This window comes from Ostrea edulis, chromosome 1 (genome assembly GCF_947568905.1).
Source record: "Ostrea edulis chromosome 1, xbOstEdul1.1, whole genome shotgun sequence".
Lineage (NCBI taxonomy): Eukaryota > Metazoa > Mollusca > Bivalvia > Ostreida > Ostreidae > Ostrea > Ostrea edulis.
In genome coordinates, this window is record NC_079164.1 from 23,441,603 (window position 1) to 23,467,889 (window position 26,287).

At 37.1% G+C, this 26,287-nt stretch overlaps 1 protein-coding gene and 1 long non-coding RNA gene across 2 annotated transcripts; one reads left to right on the plus strand and one right to left on the minus strand.

Annotated features, from left to right (window-relative positions):
• Nucleotides 1-2,867: 2,867 nt before the first annotated feature.
• LOC130051283 (uncharacterized) lies at nucleotides 2,868-3,820 on the minus strand. Its single transcript, XR_008799721.1, has 2 exons — nucleotides 3,560-3,820; nucleotides 2,868-2,948 (listed from the first exon to the last, which is right to left on the minus strand). It is a non-coding gene; the product is annotated as an uncharacterized LOC130051283 (long non-coding RNA).
• Nucleotides 3,821-10,304: 6,484 nt separating this feature from the next.
• On the plus strand, nucleotides 10,305-19,777 carry LOC125663895 (uncharacterized protein K02A2.6-like). The gene is made up of 3 exons (XM_048896322.2): nucleotides 10,305-10,556; nucleotides 10,697-11,740; nucleotides 19,661-19,777. Exons 1-3 carry the CDS (start codon nucleotides 10,305-10,307, stop codon nucleotides 19,775-19,777), a joined length of 1,413 nt encoding a protein of 470 aa, XP_048752279.2.
• Nucleotides 19,778-26,287: the final 6,510 nt, after the last annotated feature.

Genomic DNA, 26,287 nt, shown 5'->3' on the forward strand with positions numbered 1-26,287 from the left:
ACAAATCGCATTTTCCTCTTTGAACCAATCAATTTAAGCACGCGACACAGTCCGTTCATATTGACTATGTCAACGGATTATCAACTAGCTTAAAGCACGCGGCTGAGAGAGCGTAATGATTTGAAAAAATACAACATGTGTTACAAAGATCTCGCAAGTCACACCTTCGATTAAAATTGTGAACTTACGTGGATTATCATCCCAATCTTGCCGTCTCCTACCTCCGAAATATAGTGCACCATGCAATGTTGATAAAAGCCAGGGCGAGACGAAGTGTGACATCATATCTGTGTGTTGACGTACGTCACAATACGACTGTGACAGAGACTAGGAGTTCGTTTTATGCAACAAAATAGAAGCAATGTAAACAAAAGGTAATTTAGAAAATGAATATAAATATAAGAATTCAACAGCATTTTTGAGCTGTTTCTGGTCAATATGAACGGATTTGGATTTGAGGCAAATTCTCTGTGAATCGCTAGCGCGATTCACAGAATTTGCCTCAAATCCAAATCCGTGATTCACAGAATTTGCCTCAAATCCAAATCCGTTCATATTGACCATGAACAACTCAAAAGTGCTGTTCATTTCTTAAATATACATACAGTAGAGGAAATACCAGCGTAGGAATTATTGCCCATGACAATTTTTTTTATACATAATATTATACATTATATATATTCTATACATATATAGAATAATAAGGATTATTGAAATGAATATGAGACAATCTCTTTTAATTAAGTGACAAACACACAGAACAGTGGAATGCAACTTGGTACAAGTTAACAATAACCATTAGTGGTATGAGTTGACCAAATGTAACCACTTCCACTTCCTGTTTAACCTTGGTGTCAGCTTGAAGCAAAGAGCCCAGCAGATTAATTTAAATTCAGAACTATCCAAGCACAAGGTGGAAAAAATCAGATGCATCAGCAAAGAAAGATCTCACCATCCATAGGGAGGGGGATCAAAAGGTGTGGAACTACATGTACTCCACAAAGTAATCAATGTCGGGGCCTTCCAGCCTCCCCCTGTACTATGTGCTCCCCCACAGACAGAACACTAGTTGAACCTGAGGCTAGTTCTGACAGTGACGAAGTTTTGGACCTGGGTTAGTTTATTTCACTTTCTGATCCCAATCCTACCATTTCTCAATTTTCCCTCACATCAAGCATTTCAGAATTTACCCCAGCTCCAGAGATGAGTTGTCTTGATAACGTTGGACAGCACATACAAACGAAAATTTGGAGCGGCCAGTTTATTAAGTTGCAACTCTTAACTACACATGCTAAAGAAATTCACGACAGTTTTGGTGGAACGGGGGAAGTCAAAATTAAACAAGGAAAATTTTCACCCAATGTCAATAAAAGCGTGCAATTGAGGGTTTCAAAATCATAGTTTATCGACCATTCAAAATATATAATGGTAACATGCGTTTATTAATGGTAAATATCTGTTGAACACTCACCTCAAATTGTTTCAAGTTAAGTATGACAGATTTTTTTTTTTTTACAGTAGGTCAAAGTATGGTATATTTTTCGAGATTTTTCTCACATGTAACCTTCGTTACTGAGTCCTTGACATGATAATATGTAAGATAAACATTAATTTTCCATGTATTATTCCATAACTTGTATTGGAATTGACTGAGCATATATTTTTCTAATTTGCGAAAGACAATAAATACAGGTTTTCAAAGAAAATATTTAATCAACACAACAAGAAATTATCTGCTGTAAAAGTTAGCAATAAGATTTTAAGAGCGCAAAATAAACGACTAGATATCACTTTCAATATCTTTGAAATGGCAAAAAATAAAATTGATTAACAAATATTCTCGAACAGTTCAATATGTATGAAACATGAAAACAAAAGACTAGCAATAGATATAGAACGATAGCTTTTTTGTATGTAAATGAAGTAGCGCTATAATTATGTAACGTATGTTTCAACACTTACACAACAGTACATCCATGAAAATATTATGCCAAAACGATGTCACCATCAGTTATTCTTTACGATTGATGTTGCAGAATCATAACGACATCACTTAATTCAATGGAAATACCAATTTTAATAGAAATATAACGTAGACAAGCAAAAAAATTTACCAAATGTGTCTTTTCTTCTGAATTTGTTAATTTGCAATAAATGTGCGATTAAAACAAAAGTGAAAGATTGATGTTTCGCTATATAAATGCTCGTGATTCTTATAGAAATAACAGACACATATTTTGAAACCTGGATTACTCTTTGTTATAATAAACAATGAAAGTAACGTATGTTTCTTATTTTTCCTTTCATTACTATAAACACATCATTTCTATTCAAAAAATGGAAAGAATCATATGTATCCATTTCTAACAATCTGTTTACAATTATAATATAAAGAAAATGTTTAATTTCCCAACATTTTGATTAAATGTATACCGAATCTTATGTTTTTGTTGCTTATTTTGGAATACCTTTCCATAGAAACTGTCAGTATAATCCACCACGCGGTGTTATGAATGAATATTTAACGTGAACCTTAAGACATAGATGTCCCCTATTGATTTTGAGGTCAAAAGGACAACGGTTAAACTACTCTGGACATACGCTATTGTCCGTTGAGAAATCTTTCCTTGATAGACATCAAACTTGAAACACTGGTGCCCCTTATGAATAGATGACCCCCAAGGTCAAAGGTCATACAAAATTACTCAAATGACCAGTTGCTTATAAGTATTTTGAGAGACAAAACTTACATGTATCATTATGGTAGCCTTTGACCGGTAGTTAAACCTTTATTTTCACTGTCTATACAGACATTCTACCTTTTCAGTATTGCCACAGGGGGGGCATATAATATTATTTCTAAAACATTTTTTCATGGTTGTTCTTATGTTTTAATACATTTTTTTCATGGTAGTTATTCTGTACTTCTACTCTCACAAGCGCCATTTCTGAAAAAAATAAATAAAAAATTAAAAACAAGTAGAATAATATTACGTAACGGAATTTCTGGTAACATACTTTACACTTAGATAAAATATTTTTGAATGATTTCTCTATAAGATTGCATAGAACAATCATCAGAGATTAGTCCCTTCATTTCTAAGATATATCATGAAAAGATGCTGAATTCTAGCAAATTGATAAATGCAGAGTTGCATAGTTACATGTATCATAAATAGGACAGTAGCAGAGGAAAACATGGCCTGTATTTCTTGCAGAGGATATCTGTATATGCTAGTGAATACGGGAACAATAACACATTTGTTTCTTCATAACATAGTTGATATTCAACAAACATATCATTAATGATGATATTTTGTCAATATGTAGTTCAATATTTGATGTCTAATCAAGCATTTCATTAAGTACCATACGTTACTTTGAGTAACGTATGTTACCAGCATTCTACTCAATGTAATTCTTACACCAGAAGAATTTCGAGATATTTGAAATACGATATACATTCTTTGATATCAGAAGAACAAATTCAGACCAAAACATTCCATCTGCTTAATCAATATTGTATATCAAACATTGCAGTTGTTGTAACAGTACTTACCGTAAGAGAAAATTAATCCTAATTCTCAAAGTTTAACACGTATTGACTTTCAAACTCAAATGTTCATAGTAGACGTTCATGTCGTATACCACATCATACAGAGAGAGAGCAAAAATACGCCGGAAATTGTTCTATCATTCCCTTTAATTAATTTCTCGGTAACGAATGTTACATCACGAATGTTACATCTTGACACGTTTGTCAAATTTCAGATCAACCAATGACTTCTGCAAAAGAAATGTTTATATTTTCATTCTCTGTACACTACGAGATTTTCATAAAAGGGGTAACATTTGCTCTGCAAATACGTTTTCATAAAAAGTTTATTGTATCGTATGTTACATTTCTAAAATCAGAATGCAAAATTTTGAGAATATGATGACTTCTTCTCAATGCCACATCCAAATATCGCTTGATGAATATTTTCACACAGTTTTTGAATATTTTAGCGCCAAAATAGATCAAAAACATAAAGATAATACGAAATCTTTGTCCATACATTGGGTGTTTAATTGACCCTATGATCACACAATATAATCTGGCGACATGGAGTAATATATACACCACTGCTTAAAATCATATGCAAAAGTTGTTAAACTTTTATTGAATGAAAATTTAGGAAAAACAAATGATATTAACGCAAAGAAAATTTAAAAACACGCTCTCAGATTTTTATATTTGCTTGTTCAATTTTAAAAATTGAGTCGGCGACAGTCACGTACGTTACAAAATTAGGGTATCTACGCTTCCTACCAAGTTTATAAGTAAAGGGGAAATAAAAAGTATACCATGCCTAGGGAGGCAATGGGTCCATGAATGTATAGCACACAAAATATATGATTTGGTATAGCTTATTTTCTAATAAAGTGCCGGCGACATCGATTGCACGCTTTTATTGACTTTGAGTGTTTGTATTGTTAAGGCAAAAGCTGGGTCCTTCTTTTTTTTAACTATAGAAGGTGAAACTAATGCCTTCCTTATATATACGAATGCCATGCTCGAAATATACCGCACAAGGGTCCAGGAGTTTCTCAAATATATGAGAGACATTAGGTTAACAGCCAGCAGGTTGCATAGGTGGTACAGATGCGACGAGCAGTACCGATTGCGCAAAGAACTCAATCCTCTCAGTGAATTATCAACCAAGAATTCTGCTATATGTTAACAGTCCGTCCGCAGCTCAAGGTCAAAGCTATACCCCAAACTATGGCGACATGCCAGAACAAGGTCTGAACTTCAATTCTCAAGCATATTTCAGGGTAGAGGGCTATGGGGGTAACCAGGGTTCCACTTCATTTTAAAGGACAAAGTCTTCCCTCCTAAATTTGCATAACACTGTAATTGAACATACCACTAGCAAGCAGGGCATTAAGACCCGAAATATTAAAAAAATATGTGGGGGACATCGTATTTGTGTTTGCCCGACTCTCTATTTTGTATTGCTTATGGGAGTTATGAGATTGATCACTGTTCGTTATATTCACCTTTTATTGATGTCAGTGGCAGGGTCTACGGAGACAACAACTGACCTCGTGCTTAACCCGGATGTCTCTCCTGAGCCAGTGATTTTAGGGGGTAAAAATGCCACCGATATTCAGCTGTTTCCCCTCACAAAAATTAGCTATTTTCCCCCCAATTATATAAATATGTTTTTCCCAATTTCAAATCTGGGGAAATTGGGCCATTTTAAACAGAAAGTTACCGTATATTGCTGACAAAGAATAAATACTCTTTTTCTTCAGTTTTATTCTCCAAACCCCTGCACATGCAAAAGGTTTTGTAAAGAATATGTAAAATAATTGAGGCATCCATATAAGCAGGTATACAGCGTAGTATATAGTTTCCAGATACACATTAAGTCATATTGTTGACATTTTCAGTTTGACCGCTATTATATATAGGGTCAGGCTAATAACAGGAAGTGGCCAACAGTATAGGATTTTTGCTAAAATCCGAAAAATACAAACATGAGCGAGATTTTGGAAACTTGATTATTAATATAATATTTACAAGAGTATGGGTACAAATGCTGGTAAAAAAAAAATTTTTGAAATCAGACAATAAGTAATTCTTAGAAAAAGTAAATACTATTTATACAAGGTCATCGTGCGACTCCCCATACATATTTAATGTTAAATAGTGATTTATTTTATGATTTTAAATCAGATCTGAAATAAACCTTTAAAAAATGTTATTTGATTATATTATGCATCTTTACCATTTTAATTTACTATGAATGATTTTTCCCAATTAGAGGAAAATGTCGCAAATTTTTCCAAATTCCAAAGGAGGGGTGGTAGTTTGAAGAAAAAACCCAACTGACCTCATCTGTATCAAGGCATGAGGGGTATTCATGGCTAGGAGATATGTCATTGCGTATTGGTTTTACTCCCTTCTACCTCTATAAAAATGAGGAGAGGCTACAAGCCTGTTGGAATTAAAGTGGATTGATTGATTTTATATTGTTTAACGTCCCTCTCGAGAATATTTCACTTATATGGAGACGTCACCATCGCCGGTGAAGGGCTGCAAAATTTAGGCCTATGCTCGGCGCTTATGACCTTTGAGCAGGGAGGGATCTTTATCATGCCACACTTGCTGTGACACGGGACCTCAGTTTTTGCGGTCTCATCCGAAGGACCGCCCCATTTAGTCGCCTCTTACGACAAGCAAGGGGTACTGAGGACCTATTCTAACCCGGATCCCCACGGGAAGAATTAAAGTGAAACGGTGATTTATGCAAATAGCTAATTTCTGTGGAAAGACCGAATATAAATAAACCCTTCGTTTCCACAGAAATTAGCATATAGCAAGCTAGAGACGGTGAAAGACCTGGGTCTTGTGTACCTGCCCGTCATGCATGGTTTGAAATAAAAGACATAAGGGTGGTTCCATGTTATGCTTGGGGCCTCCCTGACACTCGCATCAAAGCGTGGCCACCGTTCATTGGCTCACTAGTTGTCTCCCTAGATACCATGCTTGTCCACTACTAGTGTAATATCGTGCTTGATTTGAGTTAATAAAAAGTTAAATTGAATTTGGTGTTGTCATTGAGCTTCAGTGCTTTAGTGGAAGTATAATACCAGTATGGTGATTTCATGGCAAAACATACATGTCACACTAGTCATCTTCAATTAATAAGGATTATTGAAATGAATTATTAGATAATCTCCTTTAAGGAGGTACTCTACATCGTCATAATGACTGACTTCCATTCAAAACATGGATGAAAAAATATAAATATCAGCAATAATTGTTTATTCATTTAAAAATTCTCGCCTAGCTGAGTAGCTCAGTAGGTTAGCACGTCGACTGCTGAACTGTAGATCGCGTGTTCGAGTCCAGCAGGGGTTTGTAATTTTTCAGATTGCTTTCAACTAAAACAGCATTTTTTGACTGAGTAAAGTAAATTTGAAAGTTTTTAATTTCAAATTATTATTATCCTCCACTTTTCATCCATATCAAATTTCTCAGGTGTACCATACCTCCTTAATCGAGATTATTTGATTTTATATCAATTAGTTCGTATTAATTTTGATACACTATGTATGTTGTATGTTGGGTCTACGTGCCTTATCTGCTACAGCGTACGAGTTACTCTGTATGCTCTACGTCACACCTGGTACTCCTAATCTCGCACTCTCTCACCAGAGGGCGCGTTACGCAAGCTTCACATACACCTTTGTCAATGCTTGGAATCACGTGACAATATAATCTCATGATATAAACAATCATTCTCGGTTTCCTTTCCCTTTAAAAGTTCTGGCAACAGGTGATACATCAGGCTCTTTTCATAGCCCACTGGTACTTTAATAAGTACATATTTACCATTTAGCTGTTTGTCTCTTATTTTACAAGTTTTATCGTAATTTTACAGCCTTTCTTACTTTTGATTCCATGTTTTCATTTAAATCTCCACCAAGTGAATGTCCTACATTCACACGCATATTACGAACTAGTCCCAAATTTAGGATCAGAAAACGGCGATTTACAGTAAGTATCAATTTAATTGCACCAAAAACATTCCATAATATGACTAAATATTTAGTCCAAAACATAGATGTTGGATATGAGAAACTTTTACAAGATTTCTGTAAAAACCCGTTGACAGAGGTGTAGTGCGAGGAGCCCACGAAACTCTGGGTAGAAAATGCTAATCTCGGTTGAGATTCGGCTCGGCTGAATATTTGGACTGACGCCTTCACCGAATCTCGGAGCAGTCCTTCAAAATTCATGTCTGGCAATTTACTTTCAGCTTCGACCGGTTCTAGCAATTAATGAGCACTTAGGTGACACTGCTGTTCGCTTCAAATCAGCTAGTTGACTACCCCTAAAATTTTGGGGTCACACTCCCATTATATTTTAATACCCTCAAAGCATCTGTAAGGCGAACAACATGCCAATTTCTCCTAGACAATTTTTCTTGTGGTTTTTTACTTCAGTATTTGGGTCCTGGGGGTGGGGTGTTAAAAATCTCCCAGTCTTCACTCCTACCTATCAGTTGCACGCACCAAAAAATCAACTACAGTGTTGCTTAATTGGTAAGCTGACACCCCCCCTTTTTTTTTTTTTTTACATTTGCTATTGCATTACATTCCCTACTGTCTTATTAGCTTACGTATAGGCCAACTGCTTGCACTTGAGTGCAATTGCTTATCAACATTAAGTCCAGGGTTTCCAAGATACTACCAGCATTCATTATCACAAAACCTATATATAGATGGTGTCAAGCAGCCGTAAGGCATCAACTGTTCGTATTATATTTCCCTTATATATCATACTGTAATATAATCCGTTTATATCCGAACTTGAATGTTATGACGATATCGTATGACGCATGAGAGTTGAGTTTAATAAAGTGTGTGCAGCATCATGTGTTATCACTGAGTTTAGAGTGTGTAGAATGCTGGTTAAATCCGATAGCATCTGATGATTAAATTCGTATACAAACACTACAAATTGGCGACGAGGATAGTTTATCAATTTGGGGGACATGGCTGTGCAAATTTTGACGGATTTAGGAGGAATCCAGAATTTTGACTGTCATTCAGACCCGACCAACATAGGACCACGTTGGAAGAAATGGCGCCGGGCATTCGAATTTTTTGTCTTCGGAAAAGGAGTCACTGATGCTAACCAGAAAAAGGTTTTGCTGTTACATTGTGGTGGAATGTCTGTTTAGGATAATTTTTGTACTTTGACCGTGCTCGATTGTTGAAAACGAGGAGGATGTGTATTCGGTAACAACGAAGGCGTTAGATCAGTATTTCAGCCCCAAAGACAACGAACTGTACGAAAGACATGTGTTTCGAGGGATGCAACAAATGACTTCAGAGACTATATACCAGTTTGTTACGCGTCTTCGACAAAAAGCTTACTTTTGTGAGTTTCCTAACGAGGAGGAAAGTATCCGCGATCAAGTCATAGAAAAATATGTTTCTAATCATTTAAGGAGGACATTACTCGAAAAAGGTAAAGACTTAACATTAGCTAAACTACAAGAAATGGCAAGGGCATTCGAATCAAGTGAGATTCAAGCAACCCGCATGGAAGGGGGGACCATTCGAAATGAGGTCAACCACGTGAAGATGAAGCGGCGGAGCAATTCAGATCGGGATCGAGATCACGGTAAATCGAATTTAGACCGGAAGTGTTACAGATGTGACAAATCGGATTACCTGCAAGCACATTGTCCGTTAAAGAACAAAAATGTTACAATTGTCACAAGGTAGGACATTTAGCGAGGTGTTGCGAAACAAAGATAACGAGTGTAAAGAAAAAACCAAGAAAACCCGGAGGAAGAAACTCAAAACCGAAAGTGAGATTGGTTAGCGAGGAAGAAGACCCTGAAGGAAATTCGGTAGCATTGATATAGACAGTAGTTCAGTGAAAGTAAGTGTCACGGTAAGCAATGTCCCGAACATTCCTATGATTATTGATTCCGGTGCAAGTTGCAATGTTATAGACAAACATTTGTGAGAAAACCTGAAACAGAAAAACATTGTATGTCAGTCGACCAAATCTGAGAGCAAACTGTATCCTTATAGGAATAGGGAACCAATTAAAGTGATTGGTAAGTTCAACACTGTGTTAGCAATTAATGGGATGCAAACCAAAGCAGAGATATTGGTGATTGATGGAGTCGGATAAGCTCTACTTGGAAGAAAAACGTCTTTGGAACTCGGAGTATTGAAATTGGGACCCAGTATCAACAATGTCAGTGATGTCCAGGAATCAGGTCAAGGAGGTCTTGATCATATATGTGAGAAGTACAGCAAGTGTTTTCAAGGGATAGGAAGACTTAAAAACTTTGAATTGGAAATTCCTATTGACAAAACCGTGCCTCCAGTAACACAGACGCTGAGAAGAATTCCATTTAATTTACGCAGCAAAGTGGAGCAGAAACTGATAGAACTTGAGAACTTCGGCATAATTGAGAAAGCAGAAGGACCGATACCATGGGTTTCGCCAGTTGTTGTTGTACCCAAAAGTGGAGGTGATATAAGACTGCGTAAACATGAGGCGTGCAAATGAAGCAATAATTCGCGAACGACACCCTATTCCAACCGTGAATGATGTCCTATATGATCTTAATCAGAGTATAGTCTTCAGCAAGTTGGATATAAAGTGGGCTTTTCATCAAATTGAACTTAGCAAGGATTCACAACCAATTACTACATTTGTGACCCACTTAGGACTCTATCGTTATAAACGCTTGATGTTCGGCATATCCTGTGCCCCAGAGATGCATCAGCGTGTGATTCAGCAAACACTTCAAGGACTAGAGGGGTCGAGAAACATTTTCGATGACATCATCATACATGGGAAGTCAACGGAGGAGCACGATAAGCGACTCACAAAGTTGTTGGACCGAATACAGGAATTGGGACTAACTTTGAACAAGGAAAAGTGTAATTTCAGAATGACTGAACTTGTTTTTATGGGACACCTGCTGTCATCCCGAGGGATTGGACCGGAAGAGGAGAAAGTCCGAGCAGTGAAAGTCGACAACCAGAAAATGTAGCTGAAGTTCGCAGTTTCCTAGGTCTGGTAAACTACAGTAGTCGATTTATTCCCGACTTGGCTACTGTTGCAGAGCCATTGAGACAATTTACTAGAAAAGGCACTACATTCCAGTGGACTACAAAACAGGAAAAAGCTTTCCAAGAACTGAAATTAAGACTTCAGAATACAAAGACACAAGAATATTTTGATGGGAGTGCGAAGACCACATTGATTACAGACGCTAGCTCCGTGGGATTAGGAGCTGTGTTGGTTCAGGGGATAAATCGAGTTATTTGTTACATCAGTCGAAGCTTGACAGATACGGAACGTCGTTATTTTCAAACTGAAAAGGAAACTTTGGGAATTGTTTGGGCCTGTGAAAGACTACATATGTACTTGTATGGGACGGACATCACACTTCTTACAGACCACAAACCACTTGAATGTATCTATTCTACTAAATCCAGAGGAACAGCAAATGCAAGGATACAACGATGGGTGTTGCGGATTCAACCCTACAAATTCAGTGTAGTCCATATTCCAGGGAAACACAACATTGCAGACAGCTTGTCTAGACTTTTGACATCTGAAGGGAAGTCAAATTCTGATATTGGGAAAGATGAAGATGAATACATACGTTTTGTGGCATTAACAGCAACTCCGAACGCATTGACAACTCGAGAAATGGAACGTGAATCGACAACAGATGAGGAGATAGCAGACATTAGGGAGGCGATTAGAACAAACAGATGGAATCGAGTAACTTGTAAAACTGTGTTGTCCATTAAAGATGAACTTGCATGTATTGGAATATTAGTTCTGCGAGGATCTCGGATTCTTGTTCCTAAAAGTCTGAGAGAGACTGTCCTTAAACTAGCTCATGAGGGATATCCAGGAATAGTAGTTATGAAGAGGAACCTACGGACCAAAGTACGGTGGCCTGGAATTGACCGGGAAGCTGAAAAGTTCTGCAGGTCATGTCATTCATGTCAACTCGTAAGTTCTCCAGAGAAACCAGAACAGATGAAACCAACCGACATACCATCGTCTCCATGGGAACACATTTCTGCAGATCTTATGTGCTTACCTACAGGAGACAACTTGTTTGTTGTTGTTGACTACTACAGTCGGTATTTTGAAGTTGACGTTATGAGGTCTACATCTTCTGATAGAATTGTACGGAGTTTGAGACAAATGTTTCTTACACATGTATTGCAAGTGAGTAAAACTACAGACAATGGACCTCAGTTTAGGAGTTCTGAGTTTAAGGAGTACTTAGAAAGTGAGGGAATCATGCATAGGAAGACCACACCCCTTTGGCCCCAAGCGAATGGAGAAGTACAAAATAGGACGTTTAGATTCTGTTTGTTGGTAATGTTTCTATTCGCTGATGTAACTGTCAATAAGCATTTTTGATTGATTGGCTGTTTTCCGCTACACTCAACAATTTTTCAGTTATCTGGTGGCGCCCTGTTTTTATCGGTGGAAGAGAGAACCCAGATACAATGTACCTGGGAAGAGACCACCGACCTTTCGAAAGTAAACTGGGAAACTCTCACTTACCGGCGCGAGCAGGATTCAAACCCGCGCCGACCAGAGGTGATTTTTAGCGCGATGCTCTAACCACTCGGCCACGGAGGCTCCAGCATTTTGAAAATCCATAAGGATTATGAAAAATCGATAAGTTGACATGCGATGAAACAACAATTGTACTGTGTGCTTCCTGAAAACTAAACTCGACCATATGATTGATTGTATATTGTTTAAAGTCCCACTCGAGAATTTTTCACTCACATGGATGCTTACTCCTTCTAGGCACCTGATCCCACCTCTGGTGTGTCCAGGGGTCCGTGTTAGCCCAACTATCTATTTTGTATTGCTTATAGGAGTTATGAGATTGATCACTGTTCGTTATCTTCACCTTGCATGGATACGTCACCATAGCAAAATTTAGGCCTATGCTTGGCGCTTACGGCCTTTGAGCACGGAGGGATCTTTATCGTGCCAAACCTGCTTTGACACATAACGGCTATGAACAGCTATGAGGAAGAGCAATTAAGCTCGCAAAGCTGATCAGAGTTTACCTACATGTAGGACACTTTTGGAATAGAAGGATATGGACCTATTTTTATAGTCAAATATAAGAAAAGACATTGAAATTCCTGGTAAGGAACACACGTGTTCTAATTGATAACTGCAGAAAGATGGAACTCGTAAATGAGTAATCAAATTATTTGAAAACTGTCATAAATGGAGGAAACTCCAGAAAATTATGAAACGCAAAATCAACACATGGTTCAAAACGTAAGCTTCATAAAAAGAACTCGAACATAAAGAGATTTTTGGAATTGTTAAAACGGAGTACCATTGCAGTGAATGAATGTGGAAGGAACTGATTCAAAGGAAGGAAATTCTAAATCATTAAATAATTCAACCCCATCAAATAATATTTAGGATTAGGGAAGAAAATATTCTTATCGGTGCTTGATGAATGATTGATGAATAAGGAAGAGAGCAGAATTCACGGTATGTGATGAATATAAAAATGTCAAGAGTCAAACAATGAAACAATGTTTCCCAATATATATCTTCACCTTTCATATGTAAGAGTGGACTGATATGCCAGCAAAGATCAATATCGCAATTCAAAACTTTTACACTTTACTTACCATAAATGAAATTTTCAAACTTACAGATATCAAAATGCAGTCAAAAGTAATACAATATCCAATGTAATTCTGCAGTGTGGTTTTCACCACAAGTACAAACACAACTCTAGCTAGTTCTGTTGTAGAAAATGTAGAATAGATTATTAGTACTATTAGACAAGCTCTAAAAATTCTGGAAATCACCTTTCTAAACATAACCGTTTATTCTAAAAGTCCAAATGAGTTCATATGTGTCAGTAAACAATGAATGAATAATACATATGCACGTGTTCTACATAGCACCCTCTCTAAAAAGTCTGAATGACAATGAAAGCTTCAAGAAGTCCTCAGTACCCCTTGCTTGTCGTAAGAGGCGACTAAATGGGGCGGTCGTTCGGATGACATCGCAAAAACGGGGCCTGTGTTACAGCAGGTGTGCCACGATAAAGATCCCTCCCTGCTCAAAGGCCGTAAGCGCCAAGCAAAGGCTTGGATTTTACAGCCCTTTACCGACATTGGTGACGTCTCCATATGAGTGAAAAATTCTCATGAGGGACGTTAAACAAAATAAAACCAACCATTAACATCTATCTTCAGTAAAATATCTAAAGATGAAGCAGATGTGGAAAAGTGTGTGGTGTCTTTTATTTCGATTTTGATTGATTGATTTTATTACTGTTAAATGTCCCACTCGATATTGTTTCACTCATATAGAGACGACACCATTAATGGTGAAGGCCTGCAAAATTTAGACCTATGCTCGGCGCTTGATGCATTTTGGAGAGAGAGAGAGAGAGAGTCTCTATCGTGCTACGGGTCCATGTCACAAGCAAAGGGTTCTGAGGATCTATTCTAGTTCGGACCCCCATGAGATATTATTATTTCGATTAGTGTTGATATAGAAAACGTGATTGATATAACTGAATGTCGAGTTGAAGGTTAAAGCAAGAAATTATATCTTCTCATGTAGATGCCTTATGAAAATAGAGAAACAGCTCAGCTAATAAAAGAGGAGAATTCGTGCCCATGGGAATTCCAACAAACTGTTGGAACACCTGATCACCAAAGACTACGAAGATATTGTCAATGAGGAACTCCAGCATCTTTTTGATATCAACATCAGTGGTATTTAACAAAGTAATTTTTTGAATGACGTCTAAAGTACATTTTGCTGTTGTTGATTTGAGAAAAGGTTTGCGATTTCAAATTTATTAAAAGTTCTTTTTAGAATCCAGTTTGATTTACATCTCTTCTGGCATATGTTGTGGCACAATACGTTTGAAGTTTCTCATTCACAACTAATAATATTTTTGTTCAGAGCAAAGACAGGGGCTTGGTCGGGCATCTACTGGATCAAGCAATATATCCATGTTTGTAGCGGCTTTTGTAAAGTTTAGGAATCCAGTATATGTACGATAACTCATATTCATGAAAGGTGAAGATAACGAACAGTGATCAATTTCATAATTCCTATAAGCAATGCAAACTAGATAGTTGAGCAAACACAGACCCCTGGACACACCAGAGGTGGCATCAGGTGCCTAAGAGGAGTAAGTATCCCATATCGACCGGTCACACCCACCGTGAGCCCTAGATCTTGATCAGGTAAACGGAGTTCTCCGTAGTCAAAATCAGTGTTCCACGAACGGTCTAACAATCGGTATGAAATACGTCAGACAGCATTTGACCCAATGATAGGTCGTAATGGCAATCTAGATCGTTATAACGACCATATAATTTGTGAAATGCTGACTTTAAACGAGACTGTTGAAACCCTTGCACCATCAACCCCTGCACCATTATTAACTTGTATGTCGGTAGCCTGCCTACTTCATACTTTGATATTTTATTGAAAAGAGATATTGACGGTAAACTAACAACTCAACGTTATGATAAACGGGTTAATCGTCACCTTCCAATATTTATGTAGCAATATTTTCACCTACATATGCTGTTTATATATATCAACTGATTCTATACACAAGAGCTTGTTCTGTGTATGATCAGTTTTTAAATTGAGGCATGCTACTAACAAACAAGTTGATGATGGTGCAAGGTTTCAACAGTCTCGTTTAAAGTCAGCATTTTGCAAGGAGTGCACACACACACACACAGATATATATATATACGTGAGTGGTTTCATCACTATTCATAACAGCTGGTAACATTTGTAATAATCGATTATATCAATTCTAATCTTTCCAATGGTCGCGTACTTAAAATACGCTTTGCTTCGTCTGTAGGTTTAGAAGATGCAATCAATGAATGTTAAGCTCGGCTTATGTCTCATGAAATGGTTTAGCAATATCTATTGGGAGAATTTCCGAAAATTCACTCAGAGTACGATCTAAGCGAATATTTATTAATTTGCTTTGAGACAACATCGTCAATTACCCACAGCTGATTTCGTCCTCTTAACCGCGATTCAGACATTGACCTTTCTGTGTTCTTAGCGATATCCCGTTTTCTATTACATGTATCCTTGTCTGGCTGTCTGGTACTAATTAAGGTTTACCTTTTTTGTTTTCCTTTGTTATTTTGTTAAGTATTCGGATATTAACGGAAACTGTGTCATCTACATCTCCTAAAACAGAATTAATCAATAGAAGGTCTATAAGTAGGATACATTAACTATATTTCGCCTACCTCTTTGGTCAATTCATTCCACTAAGGACTGGAAACACATCGTTTAACTATAAAAGCCTTGCAATATATGTTTAAACCGTCGTATTGTTCAAGGCATTACTAGGAAGGAGAATCTGTCTGTAGATATTTGAGGTATTGAGCTAGCGTATCCTATGTTCAAGGAGTAATTAATCATTTTGTTACGAGCGAGATGAAGAATGCTAACTCTGTTCAATGCGAAATTTAACAAACAACGTTAAGTAAAAAGGTGAAGATAAACGAACAGTGATCAATAGCATAATTCCTACAAGGAATATGAAATAGAGAAGGAGTAAACATATCCTGTCGACCGGTCACACTCGCCGTGAGCCCTATATCTTGATCAGGTCAACGATGTAATCCATAGTAAAAATCAGTGTGTAAAGAACGGACTAACAATTGGTATGAAACACGTCAGACAGCATTTTACCCAACGACAGGTTATATTGGCATAACAGCAAGGTCTTAATCTGATTTGAAATTCTATTGATATGTTATTCTATTTATATGTTATTCTATTGATATCTTATTCTATTTATATCTTATTCTATTTATATGTTATTCTATTTACATGTTATAGGTTCTTTGAGATGAATCGTTGTTCTTGGATACTGATATATCTTTAAATTTACTTCTGTTTCCTTTTGGGGTATGGTTTTATTAAGAAAAAATGGAACATTCTTGTACCTTTCGCTGTGTTTTTTATTCCCTTATTTATGGAGACTTTTTAGCTCACCTGAGCTAAAAGCTTAAGTGAGCTATTTTGATCACCCGTATTCCGGCGTCCGTCCGTCCGTCTGTAAACTTTTAACATTTTTGACTTCTTCTCAAAAACCACTGGGCCAATTTCAACCAAAGCTGGCACAAAACATCTTTATGTAAAGGGAATTCTAAATTGTTAAAATAAAGGGCCAGACCACCTTCCAAGGGGAGATAATCAAGAAAAGGTAAAACTAGGGTAGGGTCATTAAAAAATCTTCTCAAGAACCACTGGGCCAGAAAAAATGAAATTTATAGATAAGCTTCATTAGGTAGTGCAGATTCTAAATTGTTAAAATTATGGCCCCCAGGGGTTGAATGGGGCCACAATAGGGAATCAAAGTTTTATATACAAATATATAGGAAAAATCTTTAAAAATCTTCTTTTCAAGAACCACTGAGCCAGAAAAGCTGAGATTTATATGAAAGCTTCCTGATATAGTACAGATTCTAAATTGTTAAAATCATGGCCCCCGGGAGTCGGATGGGGCCACAATAGGCGATCAAAGTTTTACATACAAATATATCGGGAAAAATCTTTAAAAATCTTCTTCCCAAGAACCACTGAGCCAGAAAAGCTGAGATTTATATGAAAGCTTTCTGATATAGTGCAGATTCTAAATTGTTAAAATCATGGCCCCCGGGGGTCGGATAGGGCCACAATAGGGGGTCAAAGTTGTTTTTTTTTTTTTTTTTTTTTTTTTTTATATAGTGCAGATTCAAGTTTGTTAAAATCATGGACCCCGGGGATCGGATGGGGCCTCAAGGCGGGATCAAAGTTTACATACACATTTATAATAAAAATCTTTAAAAATCTTCTTCCCAAGAACCACTGAGCCAGAAAAGCTGAGATTTATATGAAAGCTTCCTCCTATAGTGCAGATTCTAAATTGTTAAAATCATGGCCCCCGGGGGTCGGATAGGGCCACAATAGGGGGTCAAAGTTGTTTTTTTTTTTTTTTTTTTTTTTTTTTATATAGTGCAGATTCAAGTTTGTTAAAATCATGGACCCCGGGGATCGGATGGGGCCTCAAGGCGGGATCAAAGTTTACATACACATTTATAATAAAAATCTTTAAAAATCTTCTTCCCAAGAACCACTGAGCCAGAAAAGCTGAGATTTATATGAAAGCTTCCTCCTATAGTGCAGATTCTAAATTGTTAAAATCATGGCCCCCGGGAGTCGGATGGGGCCACAATAGGGTGTCAAAGTTTTTACATACAAATATATAGGAAAAATCTTCTTCCCAGAACCACTGAGTCAGAAAAGCTGAGATTTATATGAAATCTTTCTGATATAGTGCAGATTCAGGTTTGTTAAAATCATGGCCCCCTGGGGTAGGATGGGGCCACAATAGGGGATCAAAGTTTTACTATTATCTACAACCTCTTTTACTTTCGATTCGATGTTTACGTCATTTGAACCACGTGCATATCCTACATTTGAAAGCGTATTACGAACTTTTAAACAAGTTGCTATAAAACATCAATTTAATTTGCATCAAAAACATTTTATAATATGACTAAGTTTTTTGTCCAAAACATAAATGGTACATATCAGAAACTTTTAAACAAGATTCTGTAACAGGAGTACCGCCAACGGTACATAATAAGTCCGTGAAAAGCTAATATATGGTGTTTTTCTTACAACATGATTTGTAGAACTTGGCTTCAAGTAGTATCAGCAATCATCAGGGTGTGACATACTTCTTTGCATCATAAAAACAAACAAATCATGTACTCTCCTACCCTACGATTCGGTTTGTATTCTGCCTACAAGGTTTTCCTAATACGTGATACTGCGACCTTGACCTCTAACATTGAAAACAATAGGCATCTTCCTCTCATCATGGTGATCAAATGTATTAAGTTGCAATATTCTGGAGCTTACGGTTCGGTTTGTATCCTGTCCACAACGCCACAATATTTTCCAACTAAGTAATATTGCGACCTTGGCCTTTGATCTCTAACCTTGAAAAACAATAGGCATTTTCCTCTCATCATGGTGATCAAATATACCAAGTTGTAATATCCTGGTTCGGTTTGTATCCTGCCCACAAGGTTTTCCTATCAAGTGATACTACGACCTTGACGTTTGATCTTGGAAAAACTCTCATCACGGTAATAAAATGTACCAAGTTGTAAAATCATGAAGCTTACGGTTTGGCCTGTAACACAAGGTTCAGACGGATGACGCCATATCATAATACGTCCCGTCTTCGACGGGCGTATAAAAAGCTGTTGACAGAGGTGTAATGCATGCAGTGCACGGAACTCTGAGTACGGAATGGAAGCTCGTGAGTTCGATCAAGCCCCGCTTGTGCCAAGGCTGCGTCTCCTTTACCAAACACTCGGCATTTAAAAGTGAGAATCACGTGTCATTCGGATATGACCTTAAAAACGGAGGTACCGTGTCGCGACAGGCGTTGGCTCACTGCTACAGCCCTAATCATTAAGCATAGCTTTAAAGGGCCTTCTGACTTTAGCTGTGACATACGGTCCCTCGATGATTTAGTAAAACATCAAAGTTTGAATTATGCAATTTACAATGCCCCACGATGTTTTGCATTTTATCTTACTGAAAAGTTCGTTACCATGAAGAGCCATGAGAGTCTTTTGAAACTGGGCTTGTCTGTTTTTGTTTAATCTATAATGATATTCATCGAATGGCCGGTTTTTAAAGCCTTTGTTTATATCAAGCACAAGGCTGTCCATGTTTCTCTTTTCTATTAAAAGTCGTTATTGTAATAAAGAAAATTATATCCAAAAGGCAAGACTGGACAATCTTGTGCTGGTGATGACATTCATATAGATAGATACCATAAATATTTGCAAAAATTATACGTTTTCTTTCTACCTCGTTTACATGTATATGTATTGACCTCCGGTAGTAATTCTGTAGTTTTCGGGCTAAGGATGACCATTTAAAACTTTTCTACCCTTATCTTCCAATATCCCAGGGTAAAAGGATTGTACATTTACTGGGGATACATCAGTGTTTAATATTTACCAAAAACTATTGTAGAGAAATCAGAGTTTCTTTGAAAATAGGGATGGTAAACCAGGACCACAAGCAACAGATAAAGTGGGGAGGTCCTTAGTGATGCTTTACCTACAGCTGATGAAGTCTCGAAAGGAGTGAAACATTCTCGACGGGACTTTCTCTCGAGTTTAGATGACCACGCTATTTCATTCTTTCAATGTGATAGGTCACTGAGAACAAAAGTAAAACCTGTTTCATTGAAATCTTAGAAGCCTTACCCAGACATTTGCACGCTCGATCAAACGAAGCGACACTCTGTTATTAGTATGATAGTGAAACCAAAGAAAAAATAGAATTCAAGAAGACATGTAGGTTTTCCTTAACATTTTCTTCGAGTTTGACTCGCTTATAGACTATTCTAGCGTATAATGACTTCGTGCTCGAATTATTGTAAAATAGGGTTATATAGAAAGTTAGATTGTAGATAATACATCTATGCAATATGGCTTTATAAAAATCAATATCGCACATGCCATGCTATATTGTAAACAGTGGCCTGATTTCTTCGACATTGTTAGGTAGTGTACAACCTAATCTCGGCAAAATGTTTTAACTATCAGGCGCAAACTTCCCAGAATAGTCCCGGAACATTCGATATCTGACATGTTGGACAGTTTTTGACTTATTACTTGCTTTCAAGACCTGTGTCATCACATAATATATTTAATCAAAATAAAAAAAAAAAATTTCTTTTCTTTTTTTTTTGTTTGTTTACCCATGTGTTTTTACATATCAGTAATTGTTAATAAATTATTACAAAAAGTCGTAACAGTGACTTCTATAATCACGGGAAAATTAAAAAACAACGAAAAAATGAGATGAATGTCGGATGTAAAAATTTATTAATGTGTCAGGTCGTTGGTCTCGGGAAGGGAGGTGGTGTTCTTCGTTGAATGAGATTTATATCAGTAATATAATTATAAATCTTTCATAAAATGATAAATATGAGCCTCGTCAAAACTATTATAAATGTAACTAACACCGAAAACCAACACAATTTTATGCTGACCATGTTGGAAACCAATCGCAACTTCTCGGCTTTTCGGAAAGGCTAGAAAATGTGCGAGTGGTTATAGACATAAGCGCCTATGATTGATTGATTGTATCTTGCTTAACGTTTCGCTCGAGAATTTTTCACTCATATGGAGACGTCACCAAGACCGGTGAAATGCTTCAAATTTAGGCCTATGCTCGGTGCTTACGGCCATTGAGCAGTGAGGGTTCTTTATCGTGCCACACCTACTGTGACACGGGTCATCCGTTTTTAAGGTCATCTCCGAGGACCCGTGACATTCACACCTGATGCCGAGCGTTTGGCGATGGAACTGTCACTACCTGTTTTAACGACTTAGGTCTGTCGCGGCTATGAAGTTGCCTCCTTTTGGGCACTTCGTTCCATAAAAGGCTGATTCAAGGATCTTATTATCTTAACTTGTTAATAAAGAAAACTGGCTTAGATCCGCCAAAGCGTTTTCGCTACTTTACTCTCGTTTTTGCTATTTCAGGGTAGTTCATCGAAAACGAAAGATGGTTTTTAATAAATTTTACGATATTTACTAATCAAGTAAGATTCTATTATAGCTTACGGACTTCGCCTCACATATGAAACAATATTAAAGGTGCAAGCAGTAACTCTGGAGCAAGCGTTTCGGAGTTTATTAATTAATAATTAATTTCTTAAGTTCACACTTTGCCATCCTTTGACTACCACAAAGGTCAGTGAACCGGAGAAAGAATATATTTTCTGAACTTCTAGAATTACGTTTAGTGATTTTGGTGTGCCATTTGTTCCTTTGAGTTTGGATAGGATAATTCCGTGGGGATCCGGGTTAGAATAGGTTCTCAGTACCTCCCCCCTCCCCGGGAGATCCGGGTTAGGATACAAATACAACCTATCATTAAGTCGAATGGTGTCAGACTGTTTCATACCAATTGCTAAACCGTTCTTTGCGTACTGCTTTTTAATTACGTCGTGTATCTGATCAAGATATGGGTTTACCGCGGATGCTCCCGGTCAAAAAGGGATGCTTACGCCTCCTAGGCACCTGATCCCCCCACTGGTATGTCCAGTGATCCGTGTTTGTTATACTTTTAATTTTGTATTCTTGTTGGATATGTGAGATTGAGCACTGGTATTTCCACTTTTTCACCCCAAGTTAAATAAATGTAACCGATGTTGAATCATGAAATAATGTTACTGGGTTTCCGTGGGGATCCGGGTTAGAATATGTCCTCGGTACCCCTTGCTTATCGCAAGAGGCGACTAAATGGGGCGGTACGGTCCTTCGGATGATACCTCAAAAACTGAGGTCCCGTATCACAGCAGGTGTGACACGATTAAGATCTCTCCCTGTTCAAAGGCCGTAAGCGCCGAACATAGGCCTAAATGCAGCTCTTCATCGCCAATTGTGAGGTCTCCATATGAGTGTAAAATTCTCGAGAGGGACGTTAATCAATATACAATCAATCAATGTGAAAGAGGATTTATCTTACCTCATTATAACAGATACATGTAGTTCAATATAAGCCACTTCAATATAAGTGGAGTTGACCATAGCGATTTTTATGCCCCCCTTTGAAAAAGAGGGGGCATATTGTTTTGCACCTGTCGGTCTGTCTGTCGGTCGGTCGGTCTGTAGACCATGCGTTGTCCGCTCAATATCTTGAGAACCATTCACTTGATGATAATGATATTTCATATGTGGGTTAGTTATGAGTAGAAGAGGATCCCTATTTTTTTTCAGGTCAAAAGGTCAAAGGTCAATCTACTCTGGACATAGGAATATAATGTCCGCTCAATATCTTGAGAACCCTTTGCTTGAAATACATTAAACTTGGCACACTGGTACATCCTAAGGAGTAAATGACCCCTATTGATTTAAAGGTCAAGGGTCAAACTGGGCATAAGAATATACTGACCATTTAATGTCTAGAGAACCCTTTGCTTGACAGACATCAAACTTGGTACGCCAGTACATCTTCAGAAGAAAATGACCCCCATTGATTTTGAGGTCAAAGGTCAAGGGTCAAACTGGACATAGGAATATACTGTCCGTTAAATATCTCGAGAACCCTTTGCTTGACAGACATCAAACTTGATACACTGGTACATCTTCAAGAGAAGATTACCCCTATTGATTTTGAGGTCACATGGTCAAAGGTCAAGGGTCAAACTGGACATAGAAATATACTGTCCGTTAAATATCTCGAGTACCCTTTGCTTGACAGACATCAAACTTGATACACTGGTACATCTTCAGGAGAAGATGACCCCTATTGATTTTGAGGTCAAGGGTCAAACTTGACATGGGAATATACTGTCTGCTCAGTATCTTGAGAACCCCTTTTCTTGACAGACATCAAACTTGGTACACTGATACGACTTCAGGAGAAGACGACACCTATTGATTTTGAGGTCACATGGTCAAAGATCAAGGGTCACATTAGACAGGAATATACTGTCCGTTCAATATTTTGAGAACCCTTCGCTTGACAGACATCAAACTTGGTACACTGGTACATCTTCAGGAGAAAATTACCCCTATTTATTTTGAGGTCACATGTTTAAAAGTCAAGGATCAAACTGGACATAGGAATATACTGTCCGTTAAATATCTTGAGAACCCTTTGCTTGACAGACATCAAACTTGGTACACTGGTAAATCTTCAGGAGAAGATGACACCTATTGGTTTTGAGGTCGCGTGATCAAAGGTCAAGGGTTAAACTGTACATAGGAATATACTGTCCGCTCAATATCTTGAAAACCCTTTGCTTGACAGACATCAAACTTGGTACACTGGTACATCTTCAGGAGAAGATGACTACTAATTATTTTAAGGTCACATGGTCAAAAGTCAAGGGTCAAATTGGACATAGGAATATACTGTCCGTTAAATATCTTGAGAACCCTTTGCTTGACAGACATCAAACTTGGTACACTGGTACATCTTCAGGAGTTGATGACCCCTATTGATTGTTAGGTCACATGGTCAATCCACTCTTGACATAGGAAGATATTGTCTGCTCAATATTTTGAATTGATGATACTACTCTCAATTAAATGATGTGTGTGTGTATAACCCTTTTCAATTTTGCACCATGGGGGGCATATGTGTTTTACAAACATCTCTTGTTGTACAGATGTCTGCCCTAGGGAATACAAAAGGTTTGTTATTCTTCCTATTTGCATGCAAGGTGAAGATAACGAACAGTGATCAATCTCGTAAATTACAATGCAAATATTGCAGAATTTTGCACAGGCTTTTTTTCCCGATTAAATATTACAATTCTTAGTCTTTTCTCTCCAGATTGTTCGATATACATACAGTTAAACATAGAAAATAATGCATTGCAGAATTGTTTTCATGTTTCGTAAAACTTTAAATTAAAGGTATATATAGATAACGTCCAAAGGTCTTTATTTAAAGACGTAGTATTACGATCGATAAAGCCGTTTGGGGAAAAATCGTCACCAACCCACACGCTCTCTTTATACATGTAATCAAATTACTCCAAACGGAGAAACAAAGATTTTATTTCACCTTTTCCTGTTTGCCTGTACCAATTTAATCGAAAGGAATTTTTTTTTTAAATATTGAGAATGAGAAGAAAATACATGAGGTATGAATTGCCACGCTTCACACATACCCAATTTATATACAAATGTATTATGAATCAGTGGAATAAGACATTTTTTAAAACGTCGATAAATTAGTGTTCTGTGGTAATGACACATGTAGTTAAACTTCCTGAAACATGGATAAAAATGTATAAAGAGGCACCTGGGATCGGAAAGAAGTGATTATAAGTGGTTCGAATTTCCTCCATTGTTTACATATATAGGTTATAGTGCAATATCCTTGACCCAGGCGCCTATGGGTTTAAGGTCCCGCTCCATACTTTTTCGTTCATATGGAGACGTCAACGTTGCTGGTGAAGGGCTGCAAAATTTCGGCCTATACTCGACGCTTATGGCCTTTGAGTAGGGAGAGATCATTATCATGCCACACCTGCTGTGACACACACACACACACACGATATACATTGTTCCATTTTTATTGTTTACAATGCTTAACTAACATTTTTCTAACGGGCAACCAAAGTTTGAATATCAGTTGTTGAATTACAAGTGAGATACAGCACTCGCAATTTTTGTTATGTAAATAAAGCTCGTGCCATGTTTTTCTTTACATATATTGTTTAATAGAAAATAGCATGTTTAATACAAAATGAGATGTGCTAAACACTAGAAGGTATTGAATTATGTTCAGAATTAACTTGTAAATTGAAAAATCTGTTTTAAACGAACTTTTACTAGTATATCTAACCTATACACACATATATATATATATATAATAGTTACTTTTTTACATACATATATATATATATATATATATATATATACACAGTGGAGCCTCGTTAATCCGAACATTTTTTGGTTCCCAGCAAAATCATCCGGATAAATGAAGCGTCTGGATAACTGAATCGGATATTTTTTTATCTTTACATAAGTAACCAATATGCTTACTTAATTGATGCGTGGCGAATCAAATACATTGAATTATTCTATCATTGGATTTAACCATTTGCATTAGTAAATAAATTATGAAAATGTTAATTTCAAAGCACTAAAATTGAAATATACGTGTGCAGTGCATTGTGCCCATGCTTACATTATATATGTATAATAGCACTACAAATGAATATACAAAACTGTGTACCGCATGCACTAAAACAAACAATGAAGCACTATATGTAACTATAAATAAATAAATCATTAGTAACTAACATAATCATTTACACTTCAAACATTTCGTCACACTTTTAATTCTTTTAAGAGGCAGGTGATTTCCATCTGTCACGATTCACGGGTTTCAATTTCAATTTCAATAAGGATAATCAGCCAAATTTACTATGTAGACATCCCGCTGATGAACTATGTACATACGTGCACCTTGGAGCCTCAGTGCCAAAAGTTAAAAGTCAGTTCCAATTTAAAATAATAACATATTTACACTGTACAATTATATTCATTCATTTAGTCTCTCACTGCCACCTTGAATGCATCAAGATCCGGGACAGTTACAACAGCTGGTGGTAGCTGATTCCACAAGATGATGGTTCGTGGAAAGAATGAATATTGATATGCTGTTATTGATGTACGGATTGTTTGAAATTTAAGTTCGTGCGAATTTCTTGTTGATCTTATTAACGCCGGTATCGGATGGTAAAATACTGGAACAGCTATTAGTTGGTGTACAACTTTGTACATTAGGATGACATCAACGGTGTTTCTTCTTTCTTGGAGTGTTTTCCATTCGAGTTGTTTTACCATATCTGTTGTACTATCTGGTCTTTTGTAATCTAAAGGCTTATTCAACACAAATCTGGTTGCGTTCTTCTGCACTTGTTCCAATTTGTTGATGGTCTTGTTTGTATGAGGGCTCCATATGGATGAACAATATTCTAGTCTTGGTCTTACTAGGCTAGTATATGCCCTCTCTTTTACTTTGGTTGGACAGTTCTTTAGATTTCTTTTTAAAAAGCCAAGTACTGGTGAGGATTTTGATGTTGTTTGCTCTATATGCAGGTTATATTTCATGTTGTCA

Excerpts from the sequence above, each read along its gene's own strand:
- LOC125663895 (XM_048896322.2), top strand. The coding sequence starts at position 10,305 with ATGCATCAGCGTGTGATTCAGCAAACACTTCAAGGACTAGAGGGGTCG. Across the intron at positions 10,557-10,696 it reads AAGAGGAGAAAGTCCGAGCA|TGGACTACAAAACAGGAAAA; the intron begins GTGAAAGTCGAC and ends ACTACATTCCAG. Across the intron at positions 11,741-19,660 it reads CTACATCTTCTGATAGAATT|AGAAATCAGAGTTTCTTTGA; the intron begins GTACGGAGTTTG and ends AAACTATTGTAG.